Source organism: Brachyhypopomus gauderio, chromosome 18, assembly GCF_052324685.1.
Source record: "Brachyhypopomus gauderio isolate BG-103 chromosome 18, BGAUD_0.2, whole genome shotgun sequence".
Taxonomy (NCBI): domain Eukaryota; kingdom Metazoa; phylum Chordata; class Actinopteri; order Gymnotiformes; family Hypopomidae; genus Brachyhypopomus; species Brachyhypopomus gauderio.
The window spans coordinates 17,012,755-17,027,261 of record NC_135228.1 but is presented as its reverse complement, the minus strand read 5'-3'; the positions used below and the strand labels follow the sequence as shown (position 1 = coordinate 17,027,261).

Sequence of the window (14,507 nt, the reverse complement as noted above, 5' to 3'; positions counted from 1 at the left end):
ATCCTTGAGGGCAAAGTGCGTTTCAGATTCATTTAAGTAGTGGTACCGAGCTCTCATCGATAGAAGTTTTAAGCCAAACATCACCTCTTTGGAAGTGAATTGTCACACTCTTAGCTGTTTATCTGTGGGCCTCTCTGCTGCACTTAACACCAGTTCTGGGAGTGTGTTCTTACCGGACAGTTCAAGGACACGCCTCTGAAGGACACGCCTCTGAAGGACAGCTCAACCGGCCCACGAATCAAGCTTGTTGGTCTACGGAGCTTAAGCTGACCATTAAAGGCAGTCTTATAAGCATTACTAATGCTTCCAGTGACTAATGACATGACTAACAATATGACCTTTCAAAAATGACTAATGAGATGCTTCAAAGTTCTTTGTTCTTTGTACAGTATAAGATTGTCTATTAAGTTTTGGCTGAATTAAACGTAACTGAAAAGGCTGGACCTGTTCTAACAGTTCATCTTCTCACAAGGACTTGAAGCCCTGATTAGACATGCTTGTTTGGGGACTATAACACGCAGGTTTTTAATAAACAACTGCACTGCGAAGCCACACCCGTTAAAAATAATCAGCTTATGTCTTCAGCTCTGGGCTGGGGGCTTTAACTTTCCTAAAAAGAACAGAAAGATCTTTCCCAAAAAGATCCTGTTCACTTTGTTTACTCCGATCGCAAATTGCTTATGGCACATGTAAATTGCTTTCTGACACACCTTGAAGAGCACAGCCCTCTGAGAATCCTTCTCCGTGTCCATGTTTCGTGTGTGTATTCTGTGTGTGTGTGTGTGTGTGTGTGTTTTGTTAGCTTTGTCACTTGTTTTTAAGGTATTACAGTGTGAAATTGTCTGTGCTCTTGCCCCAGTAGACTCCAGAGCTGGGGCAGGGGCCCAGAGAGCGGTGGACCACGCCGTCATCGGTGGGGTGGTGGCCGTCGTGGTCTTCGCGATGCTCTGTCTGCTTATCGTTTTGGGACGGTACTTCGCAAGACACAAAGGTACGTAGACATGTCCACCTCGCCTACCCCGTCTCCCGGTCCCTGCATACCGAATGGGCGTGCGTTCAAAGGCGAGGTTAAACCACCTGCTAATTATTTTGGGTAATTTATTTATTTTTTGCTTCTCAGCTGCTCTAAGGAGGGGCCCTGCGTGGCAGTAGAAGTGTTGGGGCTCTTGTGAGACGGCCTATGGCTGAGACGCTCCCCTTCACTCCATGCAGTTCTGTTTTTTATTATAAAGTGGGTCCACTTTTCATCAGGGCTACCGCCTTCATTATCAAGCAGGAGACTGTAGGGACAGGACTAATGCCACTCGGAAATGAAGTTTGAAGTGGGTTGGTTATTCTCGCCACCTTGTTACACTTTCAAGGTTAATCCTAAAGCACCAGTCGAACCGAATGGAAACCTCCAGCATCGCTGAATTGGAGAGGTTTTCATGGAAATTGAGGAATAGATTTTCATGAATTAATGGTGACTTGGAGCCAAATGATCAACAGGCTTGTTCCTCAGACCGTGTGCCCTGGACACTCTGCATCGCCTTCATGGTTTTAATGGCCCTCATTTGCTGCTGCAGATGAGAGCTGCAGAAATGTATTCTGTAATCAAACTGTCTCTCATGTTTTATCATTTGGAATTGGTTTGTGGTGCCTGCTACATTTGCACATAAAAAGCCGTACACATGCACAGATATGCACACGAAATACACACGTGCACACACGCACAGGCACACACACGTACTCACGCGCACGCACACACGCACAGCCTACAGAGCGCTAAACATCTTCCTTAAAGGCATTCCTCTTGCATTAAAAAAATCTGTGTTAAAGCAGCTACTCCAGTCTTTAATCTCTTTTAAGACCCACCAGTTGCGTCCATCAGCCGGCCGAGCAGCATAACTTTTATCAACGAGCATTTCTTCTGGAACTTTCCACAGGCACCTATTTCACGCACGAGGCGAAAGGGGCAGACGACGCGGCGGACGCAGACACGGCCATCATCAACGCCGAGGGCGGGCACAACAACTCGGACGAGAAGAAGGAGTACTACATCTGAACGAGCTCCGCTGGTGGTGGTGTGGTTATTATTATTATTTTTGTTTTATTATGGGTGGGTGGGAGGAGCATGGAGGGGTTAAGACTGGGGAATGTTTTGTTGTTTTTTTGTTTTTGTTTTTATTTTGTTTTTTGGATTGTTTTCCTTCCTGGGAATTGAATGATGTAGAATGCTACCTGAACAACAGAGAACTCAGTTGACATCTGTGTTTTGAGTGAGGAGGGGTGGTGGGGGGGGAAAGGGGGGTGGTTGGGGGTTTTCTCGAGCGAGGGCATGGGGGAGGGCTGTGGTTGCCAGATAATGCAGATATCACTATAGAAAGATTCACCATTCAACACCTCCCAAATAGCTGGTACTACTTTTGTTCAGTTCCGACCATGTGCAGAAACTTCCGTGCCTTGTTCTGAATTTCTTTTCCTTGCTGTGCTTTTGTTTGGGAAACTCGATGAGACTATCACGTTTACTCCCCCCATAGCGAGCCGCCATTCCTCCCTTTGTTAACGGTGTCCGCTCCCCTCCGTGGTTCAGCGTGCACAGCGCCTCAAGACCCCCCTGCACTGTGTAGGCGTCGAGCTGTCCTCCTGCAAACCAAATTCTCTCCAGCTCCTGTCCTCTATACTGTGAGCACGCCACACCACGCCATGCCATCCTCCAAGCCTTTGGGCAAGAACACGCGCGTCCGACGTCCTAAACATTGTGCACTTAACAAATTGAACGGAGAAATGGCGAAAGCGCGGTCCATTCCGAACACCCGTCCCTAGTGTCCTGGCCGGTTCGCACCGCATTGAGACTGTAGAGAGTCTTAAAGTCTGACCTCTGCATCCGTCTCTACTGCGACAGGTTCGGCCGAGTTACTGGGGAATGTTTTTTTTATTTCCTTCCTCCTTTTCCCTCGATTTGTTTTTCAAACGACACGTGCCAGTACGTTGGAAGCTTCCCTGCTGCTGCAGACGAGCGCAGGTGTAGGCCCGTCCTGGCATATGCGTGCTGTTCGGTTCTGCTCAGCTAGATGGAGCTGAAAGCCCTTGTGGGATTTATTCATTCAGTATAATGATGTCTTAGGGTTTCTTTTCCAGCCATTTTCATGCAGAGATTTTTTTAAGAAGTCCATAATGATAAAAAAAAGAGTTGTCATTACATAAAAAAAGTTGTCAAAATGCTGTTTGTCTTTCAACTTAGATGCTTTAGCTTACCTGAGCTGGTGAAGATGGTCCTGTAGCTCATGCTTATCTGACTACCTAAATTTGTGTCAAAGCAAACTGTTGGTCTGTTAGTAGGCTTAGATTCTGGTTTCAGTATATACTTGACAGTGTAGGATACAACTGCAAACGCCATGTTTCGTTTTTTATTGATTGCTTGTTTTTTTTTTCCTTCTCAGATGGATGTTCTAAAATTGTTGATCAAATTTATAATCACACTAAGACAACTTTAACAGCCAAAACATGTACACTAATGTACATGTTGCAAGTACATGTTGGTTATGACGATAATGACGGTGATCTCATTAGCCCTGAGTGGGACGTGTTCTATATGTTTAAGGCAGCTCTAGCTTCCTTAGCAGGGCAGCAAATAGCTGGTAGTAGCTGGTAACATCTTAAACAAACTGGGCGAATACTGTCAAAATGCTTTGAAGCAAGATTTAGTGTAGCCATTTCCAGTGAACAAACAAAGCAACTAACTACAGTCAACTCAATTGAACATCACCACATAATCCTCTGAGTTGCAGTCGTATCATATTTGCACTTAATTTAAGGTGAATTTGCATTGAGAAAGTGAGTGAGATGTTTGCAAATGCTTTTCAGTTAAAGGAGCTACATGTAAGTGTTGTATATTTAATATCCAGAAGTGACTGTAAGAGTTTCATGAATTAGCTTTGGGTCTTATGCCCAATTCTACATCTTATCAGGAACGCCATCACTGTTCTTGCAAGGTGCTGATCAAATGTGAAAGATTGAGGCAGGCAAAGTTTTTCTCCTAACGCTGCGAGCTGCTGGACGCGAGGTTCGCATTCTGAACAGGAACGTGATACCAATACTGAAAAACAGCTCTGGTTGTGTAACCAGATATGCAGCTCCTTTAACACTGAAAACTAGATCTGATAGTTTTGGTTCACATTCCGAACTGATTTGGCACATATATATTAAGGATAACAGATGAGGTCAGATGTATATATGCTTATCTGTACTTTAACTAGGACTGTCTGACACCTTCTGCATATCACACACTATGGCTGAAGTTAACAGCAAAGGCAAATATTGAACTACAGCTGCCATTGCCTTGTATCAGATAGATCAGACATGCCTATGGACTTACTAGTGTTTTATGAAGAATGGCTGAAATTAAAAAACATTAGAAGAGGTAGGGTTGTTCTTCAGCAGTGCATACCTTAGCCTGCCGACAGCATCCTGCTGTGAAACACACTTGCTCAAATATGAAACCAACAGTGGATTGGCCAGTTACACTACTGATGGGCATTGTGTTCAGAAATGTTCTACTGAAACACTTCATGTAAGTGCAAGTGGATTGGTCTAAACCCGAAGGCAAGAACCATTACCCTTTAAGGGGATTGAATGAGCTTGTGGGAAGATGCCAGAAGCACTTCTTGTGAAGTTAAAGTTATCCTTATCGCATTGTGCAATTTAGTTTAGACGTCATCATCGGTGCCCTGCTGACCGCTGTGTGTAAATAGGACAAACGGGCGCAAAGAAGAGAACCACTGTCATATTGGTTTTATTTTGTTATTTAAAAACTAAGGAATATTGTTTTGTGTATTTTACCATCATTTTTATAGCACAGTACAGAAAGAATGTCTTAAAGCTAAAAGGTTTGTGTTCAGATTTAAGGTTGTGTGATTTGTTCTTAGCGAGCTTTGTTCAGCTTTGGTCAATGGTCTGGTGGCTTTTATTCACACAGGATCTCAGAGTCCATACTCCACCTTTGCATACGTGAAAAACCATGATACCAGTTCATTGATATGATGGTTAGTTTGGTTGGGCTGGTGTACAATTTGTTACACGTGTTATGTTAGATTTATGTGTCAGTTGTGTTTTTTCTTCTTTCGTTTTTTTTTTGAGGCCTTGAACAATTCAACATAGGACTCTATGGAAACATAGCATTGTGCTAAATTGTTGTTTTAAGCACCTCTGTTTTTGTCTGTCTCTTGTACAGAGAATCCAAAAAAATGGTCCAATTGAAACCATGAAAAAAGTCCAACTGCCTGTGAAGAGGTGTGATTTTGGATTTGAGTGTTGTCTTCTTTTCTACTGCAACATTTGTTGTTTCCACTGGTTTTGATGCCCCTTTGTTTCATTGTGAAACAGTGTTAATGATGTATTTTTAATTACCTTTAATTGAACTTGATTTCAGTTTGTTTTTGCCCTGCCTCAGGTTCATGTTCAAGGAATACTTGGTTTGCATCTCAGGTAGATTGCAACGTTGAGAGCCCACACTTTAATGAAGTATATGAGATTTAAAGAACTTAAAAAAACGAAGAAAGAAACAGTAAATTTTGCATTCGGACTGTACTGACTTTATGTAGTTCTTTAATATTTGGTGCACTGTACAAGATGTGTTGAGTATTATTTTTAGACCTAGTTCACAAAAGAAGAACTGCTGAAAGATGTATGAAAAGACCAAATCCCAAATGTTCAGATCCAAACTCAACCTATTTTTCAGTCTGGCTCCAGATGGGTTGGAAAGCTGGAAGGTCTTGGTCTGTTTATCACCCATTGTTTTAGGTTGATTCTTTTTTGTCTTTCTGCTGTATTTGGGCAATGTTACTGTGTATTAATGAAGAAAAAATATCCACATACCCATACACATTTTGTATTGGTTCATATTAGACATTTTTACAAAAATGGAGAGTTCTTGTCTTAATAAAAAAGAAAAGATATTAATGTTCAAAGTAATAATTGCATTTGCTGGCATTTTTTTCCTGTTTTCTAAAGCAGTCCATGCATCTCAGGAGGGATTTCTGTACTTTTCTAAAAATTAACTGGTGTGAAATGTGAAGTGATTCATTGATTACGTGGTCATAGCAACAGTGTCTTTTATCGTTCGTGTGCAATTCATTTAGAAATTTAGGGTATTGTTTTACCTCTTTCAAATATGGAAAAATTGCCTCTTCACACATATCCCAGTGACACCAGCAAAGTGGATATCATAGCAAAAACTCTTTTTCTTTACAAGATAATTACACAGTGTGCAATAATTCCAGGAAGGCTACAGAATCTATCTGCGCCATTCTGTGGTTTCTCATTGAGAAGTTTATCAAGGTTGTGCGTTCCTTGTGTGGGATTACAGCCCTCCTGGAGCCTGTTAAATTTGAAAGCTCCCATAGACGTAATTCAGCAGGATCAGTTAACGTTGATTCCAACACTCGTTAGAACAAACTGTGAACGCTTAAAGGACCATAAAGTTTGTCTTGCCCTAATGAAAAGGCAATGCCCACTTTCATGCACTCCTTGTCTCACTAGACGCCGCGCTGGGGTCCTACATCACTCTTTCAGCCCAGAATCAAGCCGGACGGGACTCTCCTCCGGTCCTGGGCGCGTCGTGTTCTCCGTGGCCCGCCTCACGCATGCTCTCTGCCCCTGATCCTCGCAGCCGGGCCCCAGCAAACCGCTCTGCAGATGCTGAGTTTTAGCCTCCTTCTTCTTCCCCATGGTTTGTATGATGCCTGGTTTTGATTGCCTGTGGAAGAGAACAGCAACAGGGTTGTCACGCAGCCAAAGCTCAAAGTCACCTTCTCCCTGGATGGAATGATACTCAAGGTGTTGCCAGAGAGCTGCACAGATGTCAGGTGGCATCATCTCCTGTCCAAAGAGAGATGGATCTAGAGGAAAAAATGAAGGCTCAAGTACACACACTCTAGATAGATAGATAGATAGATAGATAGATAGATAGATAGATAGATAGATAGATAGATAGATAGATAGATAGATAGATAGATAGATAGATAGATAGATAGATAGATAGATAGATAGATAGATAGATAGATAGATAGATAGATAGATAGATAGATAGATAGATAGATAGATAGAGAAATACACAATTCAGCCCGAGGTCCTTCATCATCTGAACAAAGTGCTTCAGCCGATGAAACACCTCTATCTGTTAAAACCTTGTGTACTGCACTATAATTTTGAATATCTTGCATAGAATTCACAGAGGTCCTTCAGTACAATCAATCTCTACATCTGTTACTACACTATGCTGCTATATATGCTATATATATTGCGTGTGTGTGTGATTGAATAACTAATTAACCAGCTGGGTAGGTTAATTGTAACACGCAGTCCATTGCTGGTCATAACCCAATAACCTGCCTCTTCACAGCATGGCAGGTCCTATCAGGTACACTAGCCACCGGGCCGAATGAGCATATGTGCATAGACATGAGCACTACTCAGAAGGTCACTGGTAGCAACATCAGAGGCTCAAAGCACCACATACTGATGTATAAAGCTGTCCACCATAATAACAAGACAGATCGCTGTAAGCATTGCGGTACTGCTTAATGTCACACACCTGGACATTTTAAATGCCTGTAAATGTAATAAGACCATAAGGGCTTTCATGCAGAACTCCGGAACACCAGACAACATTCTGGAACTCTGGAACACTGTGAGTCAACACTAGAAGCCAACTAGGAGACAACTTTCCAGGAGACAGTACAGTGTGGTGTATACCAAAGAGATGCATTGTGCCCACCAATAATATGCGTAGGCCTGAATCCTCTCAGCCAGCTCAAAAATAAGAGTGGGTATGTTTACAATTTCAAGAACAAATCTACCATCAACCACCTATGGTAGAGGCATTCAGGCATTCAGCAGTTCACCTAAACAGAAAAGGATACTGACTCACTGATCCACCACACTACAATCTACAGCCACGACATCAGAATATCATTCATGCTGGAGTAGTGTGTTCAGCTGATAGTAAAAAGAGCAAACACAATCAGGACAGAGGGAAGGACAGCTACCAATACACAAAGAGCTGGCCATGAGAAAAGCTGGGAAATGCCGATGACCAGAAAACTCCTCACAATGGGGCATAGGGCGCTATTTCTACCATCCAAAGGCTGTAAGACAGCTGGGTGGGTAGGGGAACGGCCATGCAAAGTGTGAGAGCCATCGCCCAAGGTGAGTCAGGAAACGTCCAAGAATGCATTAAAGCCAAAGCCACCAAGGAGAAGCTGATAAGGGAGAGTCTCCGACAAACGGGCAACACAGTCACCATGGAAGTAGAAAAGTAGTGCGGCGACAGAATAAGCCCCACCATGGAATGTATTACAGACAGATAGCAGAGGTGACGGATGTAAGACAATCCTACCAATGTGTGGAAAGGGCAGGACAGAAGGACACAACAGAGGCACCAATCACGGCACCGGCACCAGATCCAACAGTAAGCACTGTGTGAATCGAAGGGTGTAATCACACCACACGCGTCTTAGGAAGAGCGGTGAAGAACAATCAAACTAAGATCTCAAACTACGCAAGTAACAGCAAAGCTACCAGACCTCATGACGGTAGGTGAGGAGTAGTGGTGGTACGTGTGACAGACTCAAGTAACAGATAAACATCGGCAGCCGAGAATATAAAAAGACGGAAAAGGACTGAAAGAAGAAATGGAGAGAACGTGGAAGGTTAATACCAAGGTTGTCCCAGTGGTGATGAGGGGACATGGGGGTTATGATCCCTAAGATAGAGGAGTGGCTCCAGCAAACCCCAGGAATAACAACAGCAATCTGTCCAGAAAGGTGCAGTCCTAGAACAATGAAAATACTATATCACAACCACAACCTCCTAGGGCCCTGAGTTTAAGGACAAAATATACGACCACCCAATGGTACACTGGGACAATGACACACGTATTACATATGTGTACATTATATATGTGTATATTACATATGTGTATATTATTTAGTAATAATGGATGGTTAGACATTTGAATATATAGAAGCGCTTTGCTTATATGTAAAGTTTGCAATTCAGTGTTTGAAAGATTTAAACTATGCTTCCACAATTTCTCCTCATCTCATGAATTTGATGGGACTGCAGTCAAGTTACATTGTGATCACTATAAGTATAGTTTGAAAGTCTTGAGACGTTCTTTGTTACCAGGATATCATAAGACAGTGAGATGATTCTAGCTCAATCATTCAGTCACTATAAATTGCCATGTTATAACTGTATGAATTCCATTATAGCCATGTATAGACCCCAAACTACCCTTTACAGGATCTAAATGGACTTACTGATGGGCGGTGAGATGAAAGTGGAAATCATTCACTTCAACAATAGTGGATCTTAATGGCGTTGGCCCTCTGCACAGTGCATTCCAGGTCAACAGGTGAAAAGGATCCTGATTCCTGAAATTGCTACAGATCTTCAGGTGTAGAGATGGTGGAATAGTGTATTAAACTCAATATGGGGTTTTGTCTCTGAACAGTGCTTCACAAGAATGGGTAAGATTGAGTCATTTCTCTGTATTGTGGAGTCATATGAAAGTCTGATTCACTGATTGAAAGTTAAGGAATAGTTCCTTTTTTTCTAAGACAACTTTACTATCAGTATTACTAAGATCACTGTTGTGCTCAATGTTAACCGAGGAGCTTTCGCTTTTCTGCAAGACTTTCTATCTATCTATCTATCTATCTATCTATCTATCTATCTATCTATCTATCTATCTATCTATCTATCTATCTTTGAAGAGCATAACAAACAAAAAACACACTCTAGCTATACCATTTTGAATCTAAAGAACTATGCAGAATGCTTTTAGATGGTCAAACAAATAACACGGAGGAAATTGTTGTTATGAAGATAATCCTCATTTTTGTTTCAATGATACAAATGGTGGCTGGCTGGTGTCAGGCAAAAAAAGAAACCCCCACGTCCAAGTCCTGTTTACGTGTCACAGGCAGTAAAAGCCGCTAACAGCGCGGCACTCTATGTGAGCCTTATTTAGGGCTTTGATGGATTTCGTCTGGCCTGTCATCACATCTCGCTGCTCTCCGTCATGATGCCCCTGACAGTGGCAGCCTGCCAGGCAGCCCGTGGAACAGCAGTGCCTTTCTCGTCACTACCCAACCAGATCCAGAGACGCAATCAATAGTCTGGGATCTGTGGACCAAGCCTGCAGTCTCCCTGTGAAGCTTTTGAAATACAACAATAACTTACCACTTTCAGAATGATTAGCACGCTGTACGAATATTGAAGGTTTTGTGTTATTTTAAGTATTGTCTTAGCTTTAGAAATAACTTACAGATTATTCATGCAGTTAAAGAGTTTAGAGCGACTCTATGGGTGCAAAATGGTCTACACAAGGATTTCAGTCGTTTTAAGAGAGACCAAACCATAGGGACCGAAAACATTCAGCCTGGCTGCTTATTGGAAAACAAAAAATAATCAGCAGCATGACAGAGTTCACTTATATATGTGAGTGCTTTTAATATTTACAAAGAATATTTGTTGACAAGCTGCCAAATTGACCAGAACTGTTGCCTAGTTAGTAATAGCTAGTGGTAGTTATCCTGAGGTAAATAGTGACTATAGCAAGCTGTTCAGTTGCCATTAACTAGATATTTGTTTTATATACAAAATATAGGGCCATATCTTCATAAATATTGTTTAGGCTACCCACATCAGCTAACAAAAACAGCCTAACTGCCCAGCTGTCATGACACACTAACAAAAACCAAAACTGCAGCAGGCATAATGTCTTTTTGTGTGACATTCTCAATGAAGACACTTAGTATGTGATTAGTATGTGGGGAATACAAGGGCACCTTGTGGAATAGAGCACAGCTAAAGAGTTCCCACTATTTCTGTTTGCTACACTCCCAGCTGGCCAATCTGCTGCTTGCTTTTTCCTTGTGTTGTTTGTTGTTCCATCCAACTGAGAGGAGTGATAGCGGTTAAGGTGAGACATTTCTACCGTGCCCAGGGTCCACGTGTACGAGATGCTTCAACAACGGAACGTGACTGAGTTACCGAGTTCCACATAACATTACAAAATCATCCATATATCCATGTTAATTCCTTCTGTTTGCTGTGTAAACTATCATTAAAGTTTCATATCATCTATAGTTCAACTCTGGGATGAAAACTTTGCCTGTTATTTGGCAGTCAAGGTCCTCATAGGAAAGAGTGGAAGGGACACTACCTGCACAGAAGTCATCATTATTTCCTTTTTTACTTAACAGATTGCTAGGAGAGTTCTCTGGCATGTTACACCCTCCCTTTGTCTCTGGGATTCCACTGAGTGGCCCATTATGACTAAATAATGTGTGCCTGTCATTAGTGTTACCAGTATGATGCTGCCCAGTGCCCGCCATGTAGCAACTGTATCTGTGGGCTCACTGATGGCTGGTGAAGGCCTGTAATTGGCTGAGGCACAGCACCAGAGCAGTTACAGTCTCCAAGCTCTAGTGGAAGCACACACATACACACACACTCCATTTTGTGCAGCTGTTTTTGGAGCACTGGGAGCTGTGTAACTGAGTGCTTGATATAGCTGATGCTGCTCTGTCAACCTCACACGGGCATCTTGTTCAGGAATTGGCTAGTTCTCTCCCTTTCTGTCTCTCTTTCTCTCCCTCTTTCTGAATGTCCATCTGTTTGACAGTGTTTGTCCAGCTATCTACCTAGCAAATGGCATAATGGTTTTAACAAATGGTTTACACAAACATTTATTGAAATTGCTTGCGAACACATATAATAAGCATTCTTGCTATTTTTTACCTACTCTTGTGTTTACTAAGTAGTGTTAGATTTTTTTGTTGGTACCAATTAAAACTAAAGATTTTTTCTACATTTTTTCATCGACTTGAATTTTAGTTTTTTATGTTTTAGTTGTATCATAAACGTACCTTGACTTACCTTGATGTATAAATGTACGTTGATGTTGATATAAGCATAGTCCTCAAACATGGACAAGACGCTGCATTGCTACCATTAAACATTTATCATTTAGAATTGAATGAAAAAACTTAGATAACAGTTTAATCATTTGTTAGTTATAAATGTTTCTGGCTTTGCTCCTCTCAAAGAAAATTTTTTTCACATTACCATGTACAGACATCCTGGACCTGATACACTGATTTTAAAGTTGCTTTAGATTCTTTATCTAACCTTGTTTTGTCTGCTAATTGTTGGTGATTTCAATCTTTATATGGACAATGAAAGTCACATTTCGTAGATAGTGGTTATGTCTATTCTGGACTCCAGTAAGGTTATTCACAGGGTTGCAATTACTTACTTTCTGAGGTGTATGCAAACATACTATCGGCGCCCCCCGAACGAAAGTTGTTGAGTGGGGGGGCACAACATAAGATGGACACAAATTCAGTATTACATCTCATCGATTTGGCGCCCCCTCTAGTGCAGCGCCCCTATGCGTCGCATACGCTGCATACCCCCTTTTTGCGCCACTGGTTATTCATAATGCGTTAGCACTATTCTGGCTGTTGGCTTTTATGAAGGTGTTTTGAGTCACACCAACTGAAGAGGAAGATGTGATCTTTGTGATCACTTATCTGCTTTGAATTTCAGAGGTTAGATGTTGTTGTTTTAATGCACATGTTCTTACTCCATTTACAGCCATGGCAGCTATAGGTATCCATCCAGACCTCAGTGTGCCACATAAGATATCTGAACTGATGAATGAGTTAAACAGTTATAATATACTATGGATAGTTTGACACTATCTTGTATTCAGACATGTATAAAGTATTGCAGACCTATATATGAGTAAAAGTACAAGTACTCTATCAAAAAAAGTGACGAGTAGAAGTTGAAGTGTTCTTTAAAAACTTAAGTGGAAGTACAGAAGTATTCAGCATTTTTTGTACTTAAGAATTGCAAGTAGTTTATTCTAAAATGTTGACTCAAGTACAATTATAAGTATTGTGTTTTGTATTAATTAAAGAAATGTCCCGCTACTCCGTAGGTTAGACGCAGAAGTACAAGTTAGCCTTAATTTAGCTGAGAAAACAAGGTGTATTTTGGACATAAAATCCGTCAGTCGGGTTCTAAGTGTGAGCCCTGCGTTTACCCTCAATAAATGCCCATACCCTATAAAAACACTACACTATAAAAATGGGCACATGATTAGTCAGCATGAAAAGAAACATGGTTTACTGTTGCTAAAAACACAACTCGGCGTGACATCGCCTTTATGATTGCCAGCTAATGTTAAGTGAATACTGCAGCACGTCATGAACATAATTAGGTTCGTTAGCCAAGATATCTAACCTAACTAGTGCTTACTGACAGCTCAATCTGGTGTGTCTTCTGTGTGTTATATTTGTAATTTACAATGATGTTTTTCTGCAAGTTCAAAGGTGATTTTTTGAAGGCCAATAATTCACCCTCTTTAGGGAGGCAGAGTAGGCACTTCATCCTATAGGGATTTTCTTTCACTCTGGCAAATGCAAACACTTTTAATACAATTTAGACTGTAAATTCTCAAACATTTCCAGACTTTATTATTAACACATTTTCTAGTGCATAAAGTCTGTTTTCTAAGTTCTGCGTATGTTTCACACCCTTTACTTTGCCCTCCCTTCTACATCCAACCTTCCTGATAACTGGACACTCCCCTGCTGCCGTTTCCTGCTACTTGCCTTATTTAAACTGAGTTATTCCTGTCACAGATTGTGAAGTCTCCTGAGCCAACTCTAGAGTCCGAGCGATTACCGTTGTTATTCATTTGTTATCTCTGTGCAGTGATCCAGGTTGTCCACCACTGTCAGCCCCTTTGGACTGACCCTACAGATTCTGTTTGACAATCACCTGACCCTCCGTCTGTTTACCACTATGGGTTCACCTACCGATTTTGGATTGTGTTTCAAATAAAGTTTCCTCTGCAGTTGCATCCTGTCTCCTCGGTCGTGCCTGACAAAGGTCTATTTTTCTAAGTTCTATATAAGGTCTTTATCTAAGTTTTAGATAAGGTCTATTTTTCGAAGCTGTTTTTTTCTGAGTTCTATATAAGGTCTATGATCTGTATAAGATCTGTCTTATACTATATGTTTCATTTTTTGCACTGAAGGTTTCTTGTGTATGAAAAATTAAACCATAAGATTAGACTGGACTGAACTGAAGGTCAACAGTATATTACGTGTTACTAATCTGATGATGAATAGGCCTTTGTTACCAATACTGTTTTGAGACATTCAAACCCTTCGGGTGCAATGATCTGAATACATTGTTGTACCCTAGACCAGCCATTTCAGTACCATCTAGATTAGCAATTATTTTTAGTAATTGAGGTGATTCCTACCATGTGTGTTTAACTCATCACAGAGTTTGGGCCCTGTGTCTTATATCTTTCAAGGCAGCATTAATTAAGCTTCTCCTCAAGAAACCACATTTGATCATTCTGACCTCACCAATTACTAACCTTTTCTGATTAGGATTTTGGAGAAAGTCGGTTCCAAACAGCTTAGCTCTTACTT

The 14,507-nt window shown here is 41.3% G+C and overlaps 1 protein-coding gene and 1 long non-coding RNA gene across 2 annotated transcripts in view; one reads left to right on the top strand and one right to left on the bottom strand.

Annotated features, from left to right (window-relative positions):
- cadm1a (cell adhesion molecule 1a) overlaps nucleotides 1-2,257 on the top strand; it is a 39,871-nt gene extending 37,614 nt beyond the window's left edge. The window contains exons 6-7 of the mRNA XM_076980234.1: nucleotides 860-991; nucleotides 1,926-2,257. Coding sequence (XP_076836349.1) covers nucleotides 860-991; nucleotides 1,926-2,044 — 251 coding nt within the window. The 3' untranslated portion in view covers nucleotides 2,045-2,257. The remainder of the gene's footprint in view (nucleotides 1-859; nucleotides 992-1,925) is intronic.
- A 2,783-nt stretch (nucleotides 2,258-5,040) lies between these two features.
- The window catches only part of LOC143481985 (uncharacterized), a 38,932-nt gene continuing 29,465 nt past the window's right edge, over nucleotides 5,041-14,507 (bottom strand). The window contains exon 2 of the long non-coding RNA XR_013122117.1: nucleotides 5,041-6,736. This is a non-coding gene — a long non-coding RNA (uncharacterized LOC143481985). The remainder of the gene's footprint in view (nucleotides 6,737-14,507) is intronic.